Consider the following 15,151-nt stretch of genomic DNA (forward strand, 5'->3'; position numbering starts at 1 on the left):
CAATCAGGCGACCAGACCAGAGGGTCTAATCGGACAGTGGGAGAGGAATGCACATTTCTTCGAATACTTTCCTGACTCCTGACAGTAGATGGCGCATGTCATCTGGGAATAAGTGACCAATATTTCCAATACGGAAACAATTTGCCTGAGTCACTTTTCCGGGATATATCACCAAATCTGAAAAGAAAGCAAGCACAAAATATACGATAAACCATATAATTAGTATTTGATAATAAACAAAGAAAGACTAGGTAAAAGAGAAAGATGCAGATGACACAAGAACAACCCGGCATAACCGAGTAGCACGAACGGCGATAAGAGTGATTACAAACTTCTTTGTCTTGCTTGGTTCAATTGTGTTTTTAATTATATCGTACTTTTCTTTGGTGTTCCTACACAAATGGCATTGTAACATGTCATTATAATAATAACTGTCGCAGCACAGATTGACTTGATTTTTGCCTGCAATGGCTAATACACAATTAAAATATCGAAACTAAAAAATAGCAACAAGCAAATAAGAAAACACACACCGGAAATATTAGGATAGATCATATCTAAGATAAAAATGGTTGATATTATGCAAAATTCTTATTGACAGATTACTCAAATATGTAATATTAAGTAGTCAATAATCATTAGTTATGGTGAAAATCAATACTGAGAGAGAGAGAGAGAGAGAGAGAGAGAGAAAGAGACTGAGCGGCAATGGAAAAGAGGAGGTACATGTATTAGGTTGCTAGGCAGCAGTAAACAGCGTGATGTGTGTGCAGGAAAGGCGACTGAGATACACGGAGGTGTCATGCGTAACATAACACTACACGTTTAGATTCATTATCATGATGACAACGTTTATGATTATTATTCTTGTTTAATCACTACTTCTATCATTTAGCCGATGTATTTATATAAAAAAGCGACGATCGTGCAATAACAAATAATAGAATTTTATAAAACACCGTAATTGATGTTTTCGGTGGATACAAGGGGGTCATCAGGGTTAACTGAACTATGGTCCATATTAAATTCTATAAACCTTTTCCCCAAAACATTCGAAATAAGGACAAAAGGACTCGAATTTCTATAAGAATGATAAGGTACATCAATAAAACAGTAAGTAAATATTCTAAGGCAATATGTACGCGCACCAGAATTTCATTACTCTTTCTAGCTGTGAAGGAAATCGTTCTCATGGTGCATGTATGTTCCAAACACAAATGCTCACAGATCCGCCAAAGTATAAATGAAGATCACCAGGACATTTTATTCATTCATGAAGATTTGACTTATATTTTGATACATTATGATGTTTATATTGTTTCTGAGGTGAGATGATAATCAGAGATTACTTATGTCTTGTGAAAACCTTGTCTGTCTGGGCGAAGACACAGTTTTCAAATGATTCAACTCTTTGTTGTGAACAGAATGGATGATATTTCGGAAGCGGAACCCGCCTTAAGCGTATTCAATGTGTTGGAATTATGACGAGTTCAAAACCTCCTTTGCAATCACAATAAACACGTTTTTGCTTCTCTTCGATCGCTGAGAAGAAAATGGAATAACTTAATTGCTTTGTGAAGCAAAAAGTGAATGTTTAAGAACAGTACACTCTAAAAAATCCGGGTCAGAACTGACCCGGAACTGGGTCCGTTGGGGTCACACACCGTTACGGGTCAGAAATGACAAGGAATGGGGTCAGATATGACCCCATCCAGAGTCATGAATTGGACCAGGGTGACCCATTTCCGGGTCTTCATGACCAAATTCCAAGTCCTTTTTGACCCGGAATGGTGTGTGACCCCTACGGACCCAGTTCCGGTAAGTTCTGACCCGGATTTTTTAGAGTGTAGTCTGTTCAGTCATTTGATTTCTTCGATTGCTACTCCCTCTACAGGCGTGTGTAACATGCAGTGCGAATAAGTGTACCACACACAGTTTAACTCGATTACTACTGTTTTCGTATACCATACAGGCTGTGTTTGCAATTGTTTTTTTAAAGGATTTATGTACAAACTCATCAGTGAAGATGTCTCTCCTCTTAATGTGCTCGCATTGCGTTTTTCTTCTCCTGTGATCAAAATCAAAGCTCGGTCTAAAACTTAATCAAAAGGAAATATAATCAACAGTTTAATTTGTCTGTCTTAAAGACTCAGCATTAATCACTAAAGTCGTGTTGGTCATTTTTTCAAAAACTGACATCTGTACCATGCTGGATTGCAACGTTAAATGTGACTTGTGTGATTTGAGGTAGTCTCATCTTTGTTTTCAATCAAGGTCAGATGATTACAAGGGTAATGACTGTAACAATGTCTTTCTTCATTCCGAATGAATCAATGATTGTTTTGTTGTTATTCCTGTCTGTCGAGATGAAGAAAAAGTAGCATCCATGAAACGGTGCCAAGAAAAGAGGTGTGAATCGTCCTGAGGGGTGACTCCATTACAAAAATCTCTATTACATGCTCTTTTATATACCATTATAATGTCTGATGATCGTAGCTTAATAACTTGCCACAGGTTACTCGATAACTCCATAGGCTCGGCTTACCCATGTCACTAAGTTTCCTGTACATATCTTGGAAGTCAAAGTTTGGGTGAGTAGGGTAGTGGTAGGATGTAATGATGCAACCTTCGTGAGTTTCGTCCAGGAATTCTCGGAATCCAAGTTCCCTCATTCCATCCCTCAGAATCCTCCGGTTCTCTTGGTATCTAAGCCGTGAAAGAGATCATTTAAGATATAAGATATCATTCAAGGCATAAGGTATCATACAGGTAAGAATCAGTCGGATTACGTCATTCTGGTGTATTAACTAGTATCATTGACACGTTTTAGATTCAGTCACGTGGAATAGCCATTAAATTCAGATTCAGATTCAGATTCAGATTTATTTATTGTCCATTTAGGAAATTCTTCTTGTTGGCAGGTGTATACACGTAGGAATATCTTCATGTACATGTATACACATAATACAATTTTCAATATAATTATACACAATCGTACAAACATAATTTATACTCACAATACAGTAAACACATACATCATTACACATTTACATTTCATCACAATTAATTATAATTACCGATCATCAACAAAACAAGAGTTTAGAAAACATAAAGTCCGTCCTTTCCAAGGGAGTGCATATTTTACGTAACCTTTGCACACCCACACACAACACTCGCACGTTCTCCGAAGGAGAAATCAAACAAGCACGGGTAAGCCGAAAACAAACAAGTTAGTGAGTGATTAAATTTTTCTGACATATGCTAATATATTGTAAGCATATCTTCCGATGTCATCCAATTTTACCTTCTCCTCTTTTTTTTTTTTTTTAAACAGAGTCATCTTTGCATCTATTGATGGTCATCCAGCCAATAACAGGAGTGATAACTTATTGTCGAGCAATATATGGGCCGCGAAACAGCATACACACAATTTCATTTTCTCCTTTTTTGGCACAGAGAAAGAGAGAGAGAGAGAGAGAGAGAGAGAGAAGGAGGGGGAGAGAAACAGAAGAAAACAAGTTAATTCAAAATCACAATCTACAAAAATGTGAGACCTATTAAAACCCCAGAAGTTTCCGGGGTCCGCTCAAAGGAACGATAACACTAGTAGAAGACTCCTTGAACCCCCAACACATTAGATATGCAGTTTCCCGACTTACAGTTCATGGTTGCTTAAATTGCTGTTGCTCTGTAAAAGGTAAAAAAAGGAATCCTTTGAAGAGCTTGTTTGTAATTTTTTAAGTCCTAAATAGAGAATTTCGGTAAGACTTTTTGTTCTGCCTACCGCTTCAATCTGCCTTGGACCCCTCCCTCTTGCTCAAGTTCCAACAAGGCTTGATGGAAGGCCAGTATGGTGTGGGTCGGAGGAGTGAACCGGAACTGGCCGGTGCGCTCGAAGGTCTCCCACTGGTCAAACAGATCCAGACTGAGACTTCGTGAGCGGCCTGGGGGAACCGAAGTACAAGGGGGAAACGAGAGGTGGAAAAGGAGATGAAAATGAGGAAACAGATGGAAGTCGCACAATGAGAAAAGTTGAGAGTAAAACGAAAGACAGAGATGAGGAAGTTAAAATCGTCAGACAGGGCAGAGGTATCACAAGATGTTAACGGAAGGAATGGACAAAGGCTAAAATTGAGGTGAAAACAGTAATTATAACGAATTTTGTTGAGTGTAGAATGTCAACAAGGTGGCATGAGACGCACTGAGTATCTTACACATCTGAGAGAAACCAAGGACATTCAATGTGCAGCTAAGATGAACAAACTGAACGTCATATATATCTCTGGATGGTTCTTACCATCTTTTGATAGCGACTGTTTTCTCTTTACCAATGATAATAAAATGTTGAAATGCCTTACATTTGCCATTTGCTGGACTATTACATCAAAATCTTTGTTGTACCTAACACTTTTCATGCAATAAAACTAAATGAACTTTAAAAAGAAAGGAAAGCGGATTTATTCTCATTTGCCAATAATTTTCATCAGCAACTGACCTTGACATTTCTTGAGGGCGCCCTTCTGTACGATGGCAAGTCCAAAGCCTGGCACACCTTCCAGACACTTGTTAGCAGAGCAGACGAGGAAGTCAATATGAGACTCCTCAAACGGGATGGGAATGGCGCCGAAGCTACTCATAGCATCCACGATGAACACTGCGTCTGGTCATCCATGCGGAAAATGAAAGATGAGACCGAATTTCATTCCCTGTACCTTTCTTGATGAAATAAAAGTGGATGCATGAGAAATCGCTTTTATCCACTGCATAAGATTTCAGTGTTTTTTCTCTATTTCACATCATTTGGAAGGCTCTAACATAGCACGTTAATACGTACAGAACCGAGGAATAAACCAATAATCAAAGACCACGAGACTGAACCCGCATGTTCTTACCTTAGCCCCTTCGGAGCTGAGTTAAGAACATGCGTTTCATATAAGCAACTACTCCCGTGGTTGCTTGTGAAACATGCATATGAAACGAATCATTACAGAGAAAAAAAAACACTCATCAAATTTTGACAATTATTTCTCAATACTCATCGCTGATTCTGAAACAAATTAAAGATTGTTATATTTCTGATACATTACCAATGCAGTATTTTCAACGCGTGTAGAAGAGCAATTCATTGTTCTTCCTCCAAAAGGGGACAGTATTTTGATTCTTGAGTATGATGATATCGATAGATATAATCCATTAAAGGGATTACTAGATTTACCCGGACAGTATTGTTTGACCAGTCTTCCGATAGCTGTGATAGGATTGATCACTCCAGAAGTAGTTTCACAGTGGACAATGGCTACAGTGGTCCATTCTCTTCCCTCCTTCAGTCTTTCCTCCACACGATATGGACTAATCCTCTCATTTTCAGGAAAATCCATGACCTCGACGTCTTTGTCAGGAATTCCAAAAGTTTTCACGATCTTTATCATCCGCTTGCCGTAAGCTCCGTTGACCAGAAGCAAAACCTTTTGACGAAGACCAATTAATACAGTGCGCAGGTAATCTTTTCAGAGTTCATTAATAAAACGTCATACTGATAGTCTTTCAGACGAGACTGCCTACTTATCATCAGCCAAATTTTTCCACAAAGCAGTTTTTGGATTCAATCTAAAAGAGTAAGGGCCTCTACCATGTGTGACCTTTCCCCTTGTTGCTTGCTGATGCTAGTAAGGGACCGCGGAATGGGGGGGGGGGGAGGGAGGGAGCTACAGCCCTTTCTAAAAAGACGATTAAACACTATGACATCGCAAAAAATAGAATAAATGACAACAAAACCCGTGACTCCTCAGCAGGAGAATCTTTCCTTCAAAGCAAAGGGGGAGGGGGCCATCATCGACTCCTGACCCCCCCCCATCACATTGCCAGCAGCACACATGCACACACACATTCCCACTGAAAAAAAGTTCCGTTGTTCCTATTACTATTAGTAACATGCGCCTTTCTTTCTCATATGACATTATATGAATACACTAATGGGTGTGAAAAACACTAAGTTTAATGTATCTTCATTACACGTTTCTGCACTAAAATGCTAAACGCGTAATTATCCTTCAGATACATACCCGTGGATTTTCTCTTGGAATACTAGTTGTTAGAGCCGCCTCTACGCTGAACGTTCCACTTCCCTGCATCAGAATGCTTGTGTGAGTATCTCCAGACACACCTGGAAGGAACGATTGAGAAGGAACGTTGTACATATCGTGATTGACACGTTGGTCTTACTATGCCCCAGTCACATAGACATCCCGGATCACCCCGGACAACCCCGGATCTGATCCGGGGTGATCCGGGGAGAGATCCGTGTTGACGCCTTGGCCATCCTTGGACATCCGTGTATGTCCGTGTAGATCCGGGGACATCCGGGAGGCCAACACGGCAACTTTTGGAGGTCAAAAACATCCGGCGTCATCCGGGGATTGCCGTGTTGGCAGAGCAATCCGCGATGGTCCGTGTGGCTGCCGTGTAGCTGCCGTGTAGCTGCCGTGTTGATCCGTGTAGATGCCGTGTTTGTCCGTGTAGACGCCGCGCTCTTCCGGCCTTATCCGTGTAGCTGCCGTGTTGATACCGTGCGCACAGTCATATTAACGCTGGTCGACAACTCATCAAAGTCGAAAATATCCCGGATCTCCCCGGATCTTCCCGGATCACCGTGTAGATCCTTGAGGATCCGTGTTTAAATGTGACTGGGGCCTAAGGCCCCAGTCACACGGCATCAACACACGGCACATATAAACACGAATCCTCGAGGATCTACACGGTGATCCGGGGAGATCCGGGGAGAAACGAGGAGATCTGGGGAGATCTGGGATAGTCTCGACCTCGATGAAGTGTCGACGAGCGTTGATATGACTTTACACACGGTTTCAACACGGCAGCTACACGGATAAGGCCGGAAGAGCGCGTCGTCTACACGGAAAAACACGGCATCTACACGGCAGCCACACGGACCATCCCGGATTGCTCTGCCAACACGGCAATCCCCGGATGACGCCGGATGTTTTTGACCTCCAAAAGTTACCGTGTTCGCCTCCCGGATATCCCCGGATCTACACGGACATACACGGATGTCCAAGGATGTCCAAGGCGTCAACACGGATCTCTCCCCGGATCACCCCGGATCAGATCCGGGGTTGTCCGGGGTGATCCGGAATGTCCCGTAGGCCCCCTCCCCACACACACACACACTAAAAAACGCTCCGCGGCCCCTGTGTCATAATAATGATTAGTTGTGAAAGATCTCTATTCTGCTATAATATGTGAATCATATTAGTTTAAAACATAAGTGGCATTATTTTACATATTTCCATTCCTGACTGATAGCATATCGTTGTATTCCACTTACCTGCTATCCGAAGCAGACTCGCTCGCACAGACTTCAAGAGCTGGATGAATACTGTATCTCTGGACCCAACATCACGTAGCATGGCTTCTTTGGTGGAGAGGCTCACCCCGAGAGGTCCCGGAGTAAACAGTCTCTTGTATCTCCACTCGCCATCTTCATGGCTGGCTAAAGAAGATATGACAGCATTACAGAGTGAAATATAATATTTGCCGACAATAAAAACATTGTATCAATATAAATTGATTCGTGTGCGATATGAAAAGTACAAGCTTAACCTCAATGTTGCAGTTATGTACTTTGGAAGGTATAATCTATGCCCAAATATGACATTGGTATTTGTGGCGCACACACATTCATTTATTGTATGGCTTTGTAATCATTTACGGCTAAAAACACGCATCCAGTCCACTCCTCCAGCCCTCCACACACAAAACAGAGAAAATAGAATAGAAATAGAAAGAGGCACAGATAAACAGGAAGAGAAATTTCATCCTACACGAGTGTACACGATACATATCTTTCCCAATTCGCTTTTGATATTAGTCAATAGCAGTGCTTAGGGCTTACAATAAGAATGGGAGAAGGGGGGGGGGGAGGGGATGGGGTAAAGCTGTCATAGTTTGGTCTAGTAGTATTATGAAGGCCTTTAGTTTAAGTGCCAGCAAGATGACGAGGTAATATGTCAAATACTTTGTTCACCGCCTCTCTAACCCTAACCCTAACCCTAACCTTAACCCAGCCTCTTGGCTGATTGAGGGCTTTTAACTCCGTGATGTAGTATCTTGTTCTGTTATGAGCTTAGTTTAATTGTTTGTTTGTTTTTCTTGTTTAGTTGTTATTGTGTTGACTTGGTATATTTTGGTTTTGTCGTAATAACTTTTGTTTACACTTATGCAAATATATGTTCCGATATGTGACTGCATATTCATGTTAACAGTGCTCTTTTTGAAAGCAGGCCGTTTGGCTCTGAAAAGACCACCCTGTTTTTAAAGAAGACTGAATAAATAAATAAATAAATAAATAAATATTAAACAAAAACAAACAAACGAACAAATCAGTTGAAATAAACTCCCTCTCGTGGTCTCAACATTCCTGATGTTTCAAGTGCCTTTATTAACCCAGCGTCTAATTTCTTTCATTACGTTGAGGGTAGCCATTCCTTTGGTACATTTTCTACCACGCTGGCATTTCTGTTAGAGAAAATCACAGCAAAATATTTGTGTATCAAACTTGAGCCTATAATCATGTGTGCGATAGTAAATATTTACATTGTAGCTATGTCCATCAAGTGAGGTGAAAATGACCTCAGAGTCCTATTCACGTCCATCTCTACCTAGCCTTCCCGGGAATTGTAACTCATGAATATTTAGCTTCGAGTTCCTATTGTTTGCACACACTTATTTATGCTAACACAATGAGTACAACACGTATAGGCCCCTTTTGCATCTACCACCGCAATGCCAATTATTTCCGAACTATTCCCGATGTTCTCTGTGGTTGATTGATAATACAATGTAATACCATAAGCGTTACGATATACTCAGATACGTTTCTTGATTAGAATACCGATTCTGGTCTTACAAACATGATCATCTGCCATCAAAAAACTTAAGCGTAATAGTGCGTGCTTGTGTGTGTGTGTTTGTGTTTGTGTGTGTGTGTGTGTGCACTTACCCATGCCCTGGTGTAAAACGAGGACACACATACGCACTTTACATTTAAACCGAGGACACACAGAGAACCGAAGACGTACTCGGTACGCAGACCATTCCAAACGGTCTGCTTTTGCATGCAGGGGTACATGTTTATTGTAATAAGTCCTCGGTTGGATGGTAATATACGAATGAGTCCTCGGTTGACTGACACACAGGTCCTCGGTTATTGATTGTGGTGAAATTTTGTAAAACAGGTCCTCGGTTTCCACCATAGACGCGCGCGCGCGCGCGTGTGTGTGTGTGTGAAAAGTTGCCCTTGATGTTTAAAGTTAAAAAAAAAAAGGGGGGGGGGGAAGCGACTGTACATAATCATGATAATTGCAAACTTTGAAGTCCCTATGCCAGTCTCCTTGGAGCCTATAAGACAGAATAAGGAGTATCAGGCCTATACTGGCAGCGACACTTCTTGTTTACGTGGTATAACGATCAGCGCATATTGAACCAGCAGAAATAGGTCATTATCTGTTCAGCGATAATATACCTTCTTATCATTGCATTGAGTGATGAGCACACAACTTGACCCGGGATTTGGAAATATAAGACCTATTACGTAACTCAACCAATGATACGCAACACTGTTGAACGACATACGTCGTCTTCCGTAGTTGTACATTAGTTTTGTACACTACATGTACGTACCATGTATGGTATAGACATTAAATTTCTTCTTTCGTCTCGACTGGAATATATATCAGGCAAAGGAATAATTTTAACCAATGTTAAAGAGATAAAAGAGTGTATACTGTATACAGGTAGAGAAAACGATAACACCACGAACGTTCACACGACAAACGTTCATACATTATGTGAGTTATTCTCATTCATCCAGTCAAAGTAGATTATAGGCGTTTAAAAACAAAATAAACTGACTTGAAGTGACATTTTGTCAATTGTTCCTTCCACCCGATATTTATCGGAACGAGGAAGCAAATGATTGGCGAAACGTCGCTTCAGATGAGTTTATCTCCATATATTTGAATTTATATAAATATTATCATGGTAATCAAACTATCCACGTACAATACATATTGTGTCATCTATAGATATACCTTGTGTATTAATCACATGGCGTCGTAGTCTCGTATCATTGTACAGACAATATTCATATAGGCCTATACACATAGGGGGGGGGGGGGGCCGCCCCCCCCCCCCCAATCCAAAAAGTGGGGGGGGGGGGGGGGGCAAAACGCATTTTTGCCCCCCCCCCAAAAAAAAAAATAATGATAATGATAATAAAAATAAATGAATAAACAAAGAAAATGAAATAAATATGTATAATGAATAAAAGGGGAAAATATGGCTACAAACGGCAACTTTTGGACTGTAAAATGTCAAAATTTTCAAGCTCGCTCGTTTCGCTCGCTCGCATTGAATCGTTATGCCATTCTCCTAATGTTGCTGACAGTAACTGCCAGTAGTTGCGCCCGATGCCCCCACCCCTTAATTTCCAAAGCGAAAGATAAATATAGCTACAAACGGGAGTTTGGGGACTGTAAAATGTCAAAATTTTCAAGGTCGCTCGCTTCGCTCGTTCGCATTGAATCGTTTTGCCACTCTCCTAATGTTGCTGCCAGTAACTGCCAGCAGTTGCGTCCGATGCCCCCCACCCCTTAATTTCCAAAGCGAAAGATAAATATAGCTACAAACGGGAGTTTGGGGACTGTAAAATGTCAAAATTCTCAAGCTCGCTCGCTTTGCTCGCTCGCATTGAATCGTTATGCCATTCTCCTATAATGTTGCTGCCAGTAATTGCCAGCAGTTGCGCCCGATGCGCCGCCCCATTAATTTCCAAAGTGAAAGATAAAGCTACAAACCCCAGTTTTGGGACTGTGGAATGTCAAAATTTGCAAGCTTGCTCGCTTCGCTCGCTCGCATTGAATCGTTATGCCATTTTCCTAATGTTGCTGCCAATAATTGCCAGCAGTTGCGCCCGATGCGCCCCCATTTATTTCAAAGCGAAATATGTAGCTACAATTAAAACTCCAGTTTTGGAACTGTAGAATATCAAAATTTTCAAGCTCGCTCGCTTCGCTCGCTCGCATTTTATTGTTATGCAATTCACCTTATGTTGCTGACAGTATATAATTTGTCAATCGTTTCACACCGTCATTCCATAATCCATGTAAGGAAAACTTACAATGTTCCTCAATGACTGCGTTGTTGAATGTATCACTTTCCGTAATGTATTGTAGTCCCATTATTGCTCACGCACACACGCACAAGCATACAGACCGTCAAAATTACTTTATGGTTCCCCCCCCCCCCATGTTTCGACCCACCGTAAGCCACTTTACATATATATATATATATATAAATGATAGATGTGTGTGCGTGAGTGTGTGTGTGAGTGTGTATGTGTGTGTGTGTGTGTGTGTGTATGTGTATATTGTGTATAACATATGCATGGTCTAATCTTGAGCCCCCTCCAATGTTTGCCCCCCCCCCCCCCAATCCAAAACTGCTTCCGCCCTAACAAAAAAGTCCTGTGGTACTCCCTGTGGTACTTGTCGGTACCACACAATGTACCACACACTTGTAATGTTACCACAGGAACTGTGTGGTACTGTACCACAGGCTTGTAGGGTACTCCCTGTAGTACTTGTCAGTACCACACAATGTACCACATAAATAAATGTTACCACAGGAACTGTGTGGTACTGTTTTACAGGCTCATGTGGCACTCCCTGTGGTACTGGTTGGTACCACACAATGTACCACACAAATCAGGAACTGTGTGGTACTGTGTCACAGGCTCGTGTGGTACTCTGGGATGTACCACAGGGCAGTACCACAGGACAGTACCACAAGACAGTATACACACAAAATATATATTGTCCTGTGGTATTTTGGGACGTATACCACACGACAGTACCACAGGACAGTACCACATGAATTGTCCTGTGGTATTTTGGGACGTAACAGAGGAGAGTACAACATGAAAGTACAATTGTACCTTAGGATAGTACCACAGGACAGTACCACACGACTTGTTCTGTGGTATTTTAGGACGTACCACAGGACAGTACCATAGGGCAGTTCCACAGGACAGTACCACAGGAAAGTACCACAGGATAGTACCACAGGACAGTACCACATGAATTGTCCTGTGGTATTTTGGGACGTAACAGAGGAGAGTACAACATGAAAGTACAATTGTACCTTAGGATAGTACCACAGGACAGTACCACAGGGCAGTACCACAGGACAGTACCACAGGATAGTACCACAGGACAGTACCACACGACTTGTCCTGTGGTATTTTGGGACGTACCACAGGGCAGTACCACAGGACAGTACCACAGGATGGTACCACAGGACAGTACCACACGACTTGTCCTGTGGTATTTTGGGACGTACCACAGGACAGTACCACAGGGCAGTACCACAGGAAAGCACACAGGATAGTACCACAGGACACTACTTGTACTGTGGTATTTTGGGACGTACCACAGGACAGTACCACAGGGCAGTACCACAGGGCAGTACCACAGGACAGTACCACAGGATAGTACCACAGGACAGTACCACACGACTTGTCCTGTGGTATTTTGGGACGTACCACAGGACAGTACCACACGACTTGTCCTGTTGTATTTTGGGACGTACCACAGGACAGTACCACAGGGCAGTACCACAGGAAAGCACACAGGATAGTACCACAGGACAGTACCACACGACTTGTCCTGTGGTATTTTGGGACATACCACAGGACAGTACCACAGGAATTGTCCTGTGGTATTTTGGGACGTACCACAGGACAGTACCACAGGATAGTACCACAGGACAGCACCTCACGACTTGTACTGTGGTATTTTGGGACGTACCACAGGGCCGTACCACAGGACAGTACCACAGGATAGTACCACAGGACAGTACCACACGACTTGTCCTGTGGTATTTTGGGACAGTACCACAGGACAGTACCACAGGACAGTACCACAGGAAAGTACCACAGGATAGTACCACAGGACAGTACCACACGAATTGTCCTGTGGAATTTTGGGACGTACCACATTACAGTACGACAGGAATTCCTGTGGTAATTGTCGATGTATACCACAGGAGAGTACCACAGGAACTGTCCAAAATCCCACAGGAAAATCATAATATGGTGCTATTCCACACAGAAGTACCACACAGCAAATTAAATTCGTAAGTACCACAGAAAAATGCTACAGGATATTCATTTTTTTTCTTAACATTTTATACCAGAGGACTATCACATCAGGAGAATATCAAACAGCAGTACCACACAGGAGTACCACACAGGAAAATTGTAAGGCAGAATCAACTGAAATTTATAACAAAAAATATAAACAAAAAAGCACATATTAATATTCCTCAATTAATTGATAGATGAGGTATGCTGTGAATTACAGCAATTGATTTGCCATTACTTATCCTGTCCTATACTCCTACAGTATTACCTATTTAGTGAAAGTGCTGATGTAAAGCATGAGAAATTTCATAATTACTTCTGTGGTACTCCTGTGGTACTCCTGTGGTACTCCTGTGGTACAAATTTTTACATAGCTCATGAATATTCATAAAAAACACTCTAGATTTTAGAAAATACATATATGACTTTAAAAGTCAAAGTATTAATGATGGGACTTACTTTGAACTTTATGAAAGATTGTCTAATTGTGTTATGTTATTCCCATCAATATCATAGATATTGTTATGAAAGTGTAATTTCATATCTTGATAATAAAGTATAATCGAGTTAGTAACCATGCCTTAATGCTTTACGGATAGACGGCCATATATATATGTACTGATACGGTCGATGGCTACCTAGGAATAGAATATGACTATATAGATCTATTATAGGACTAGATTGGCACTTGGCCATTAGACTCTCGTTTGAGGTTATATGTTAGGAGTAGGACAGGTTATTAAGTAGGGCCATGTTTGTCCTGAAATCCATCACTCACCTATCAGGAATATTCCTTGATATGTGGCCAAAATTCTCCCAGATTTTTTTTTTCGATCTATCCTGTGTGGTACTCTCCTGTGGTACCATGGAAATGCTGTGTGGTACTGCCCTGTGGTAATGCTGTGTGGTAATGATCGACCTGTGGTACTGTCCTGTGGTACTGTCCCAAAATACCACAGGACAGTTCCTGTGGTACTGTTCTGTGGTACTAGTCCTGTGGTACTGCCCTGTGGTATGTCCCAAAATACCACAGGAATTCCTGTGGTACTGTCCTGTGGTACTGTTCTGTGGTACCGGTCCTGTGGTACTTTCCTGTGGTACTGCCCTGTGGTACGTCCCAAAATACCACAGGAATTCCTGTGGTACTGTCCTGTGGTATGTCCCAAAATACCACAGGACAATTCCTGTGGTACTGTCCTGTGGTACTTTCCTGTGGTACTGTCCTGTGGTACTGTCCTGTGGTACCGTCCTGTGGTAATTACCACAGGAGTACCACAGGACTTTTTCGTAAGGGCGGCGCGCCTGCCTATACATATATATTCCAAAAATAGTCGATATTCATTTTGGACAGTAATGATGTTTATCTATGTATACTGAACAGATGTAAGCCTATAACACGGCAAAGGCATTTGCTTAATGTTGATCAAAGACTTGTGCGAGAGAAATTCGAAAGCTGGTCAAGGCTGATGTACATTGTACTTACCACCGTTGATGCTATTGACGACAGTTCTCAATCCATTTTCCATCGTTGGTCACGTGATTAGATCCCGTCGGTGAAAATCTTCTGGACCATGGGATACAGACCCTAAGACGATTTTATTAAGCAGTCTGTTTCCCTTGAACAGGAATTTATAGGTAGTCAACTCTCACTGCACGGGATACCGCTTCGCCCCATTATCGATCGTCAAGATACTACATGACTGGTAACATGCGGGACAAGAAACTCGGTCGCTTGCGAGATACAATGGTGATGGTGCGTATTTATTTTCAGCTGTCAAATGCTCGTACGTGTGGCTTCCAGGTGACACGAATGCCCACAGCCCTATACCTCTCGTATGCGCCTATATATCTCTCCGTGTAACGTATACACAGCAAACGTATGATGCAAATATCTTTCGATACAAGCAAACTTTACTCTCATATAATCTTGTTGAC

The 15,151-nt window shown here is 41.8% G+C and overlaps 1 protein-coding gene across 1 annotated transcript; it reads right to left on the reverse strand.

Moving 5' to 3' along the window:
- Positions 1-10: 10 nt before the first annotated feature.
- LOC139740711 (2-aminoethylphosphonate--pyruvate transaminase-like) lies at positions 11-14,742 on the reverse strand. Its single transcript, XM_071651277.1, has 8 exons — positions 14,700-14,742; positions 7,343-7,507; positions 6,063-6,163; positions 5,216-5,465; positions 4,496-4,660; positions 3,785-3,944; positions 2,546-2,706; positions 11-177 (listed from the first exon to the last, which is right to left on the reverse strand). The coding sequence occupies exons 1-8, from the start codon at positions 14,740-14,742 to the stop codon at positions 26-28; spliced, it is 1,197 nt and encodes a 398-aa protein (XP_071507378.1). The 3' UTR covers positions 11-25.
- Between the last annotated feature and the right edge of the window lie 409 nt (positions 14,743-15,151).

This window comes from Diadema antillarum, unplaced genomic scaffold, assembly GCF_040938485.1.
Source record: "Diadema antillarum isolate AM-2024a unplaced genomic scaffold, OU_Dant_1.0 seq00000876_RagTag, whole genome shotgun sequence".
Classification (NCBI taxonomy): domain Eukaryota; kingdom Metazoa; phylum Echinodermata; class Echinoidea; order Diadematoida; family Diadematidae; genus Diadema; species Diadema antillarum.

Bases quoted from the DNA above. Each gene is read 5' to 3' on its own strand.
- LOC139740711 (XM_071651277.1), bottom strand. From the start codon at position 14,742: ATGGAAAATGGATTGAGAACTGTCGTCAATAGCATCAACGGTG. The intron at 3,945-4,495 runs GTCAGTTGCTGA...CGGTTCCCCCAG, and splicing joins CGCCCTCAAGAAATGTCAAG to GCCGCTCACGAAGTCTCAGT. The intron at 2,707-3,784 runs GTAGGCAGAACA...TTCACGGCTTAG, and splicing joins GTCCAAGGCAGATTGAAGCG to ATACCAAGAGAACCGGAGGA.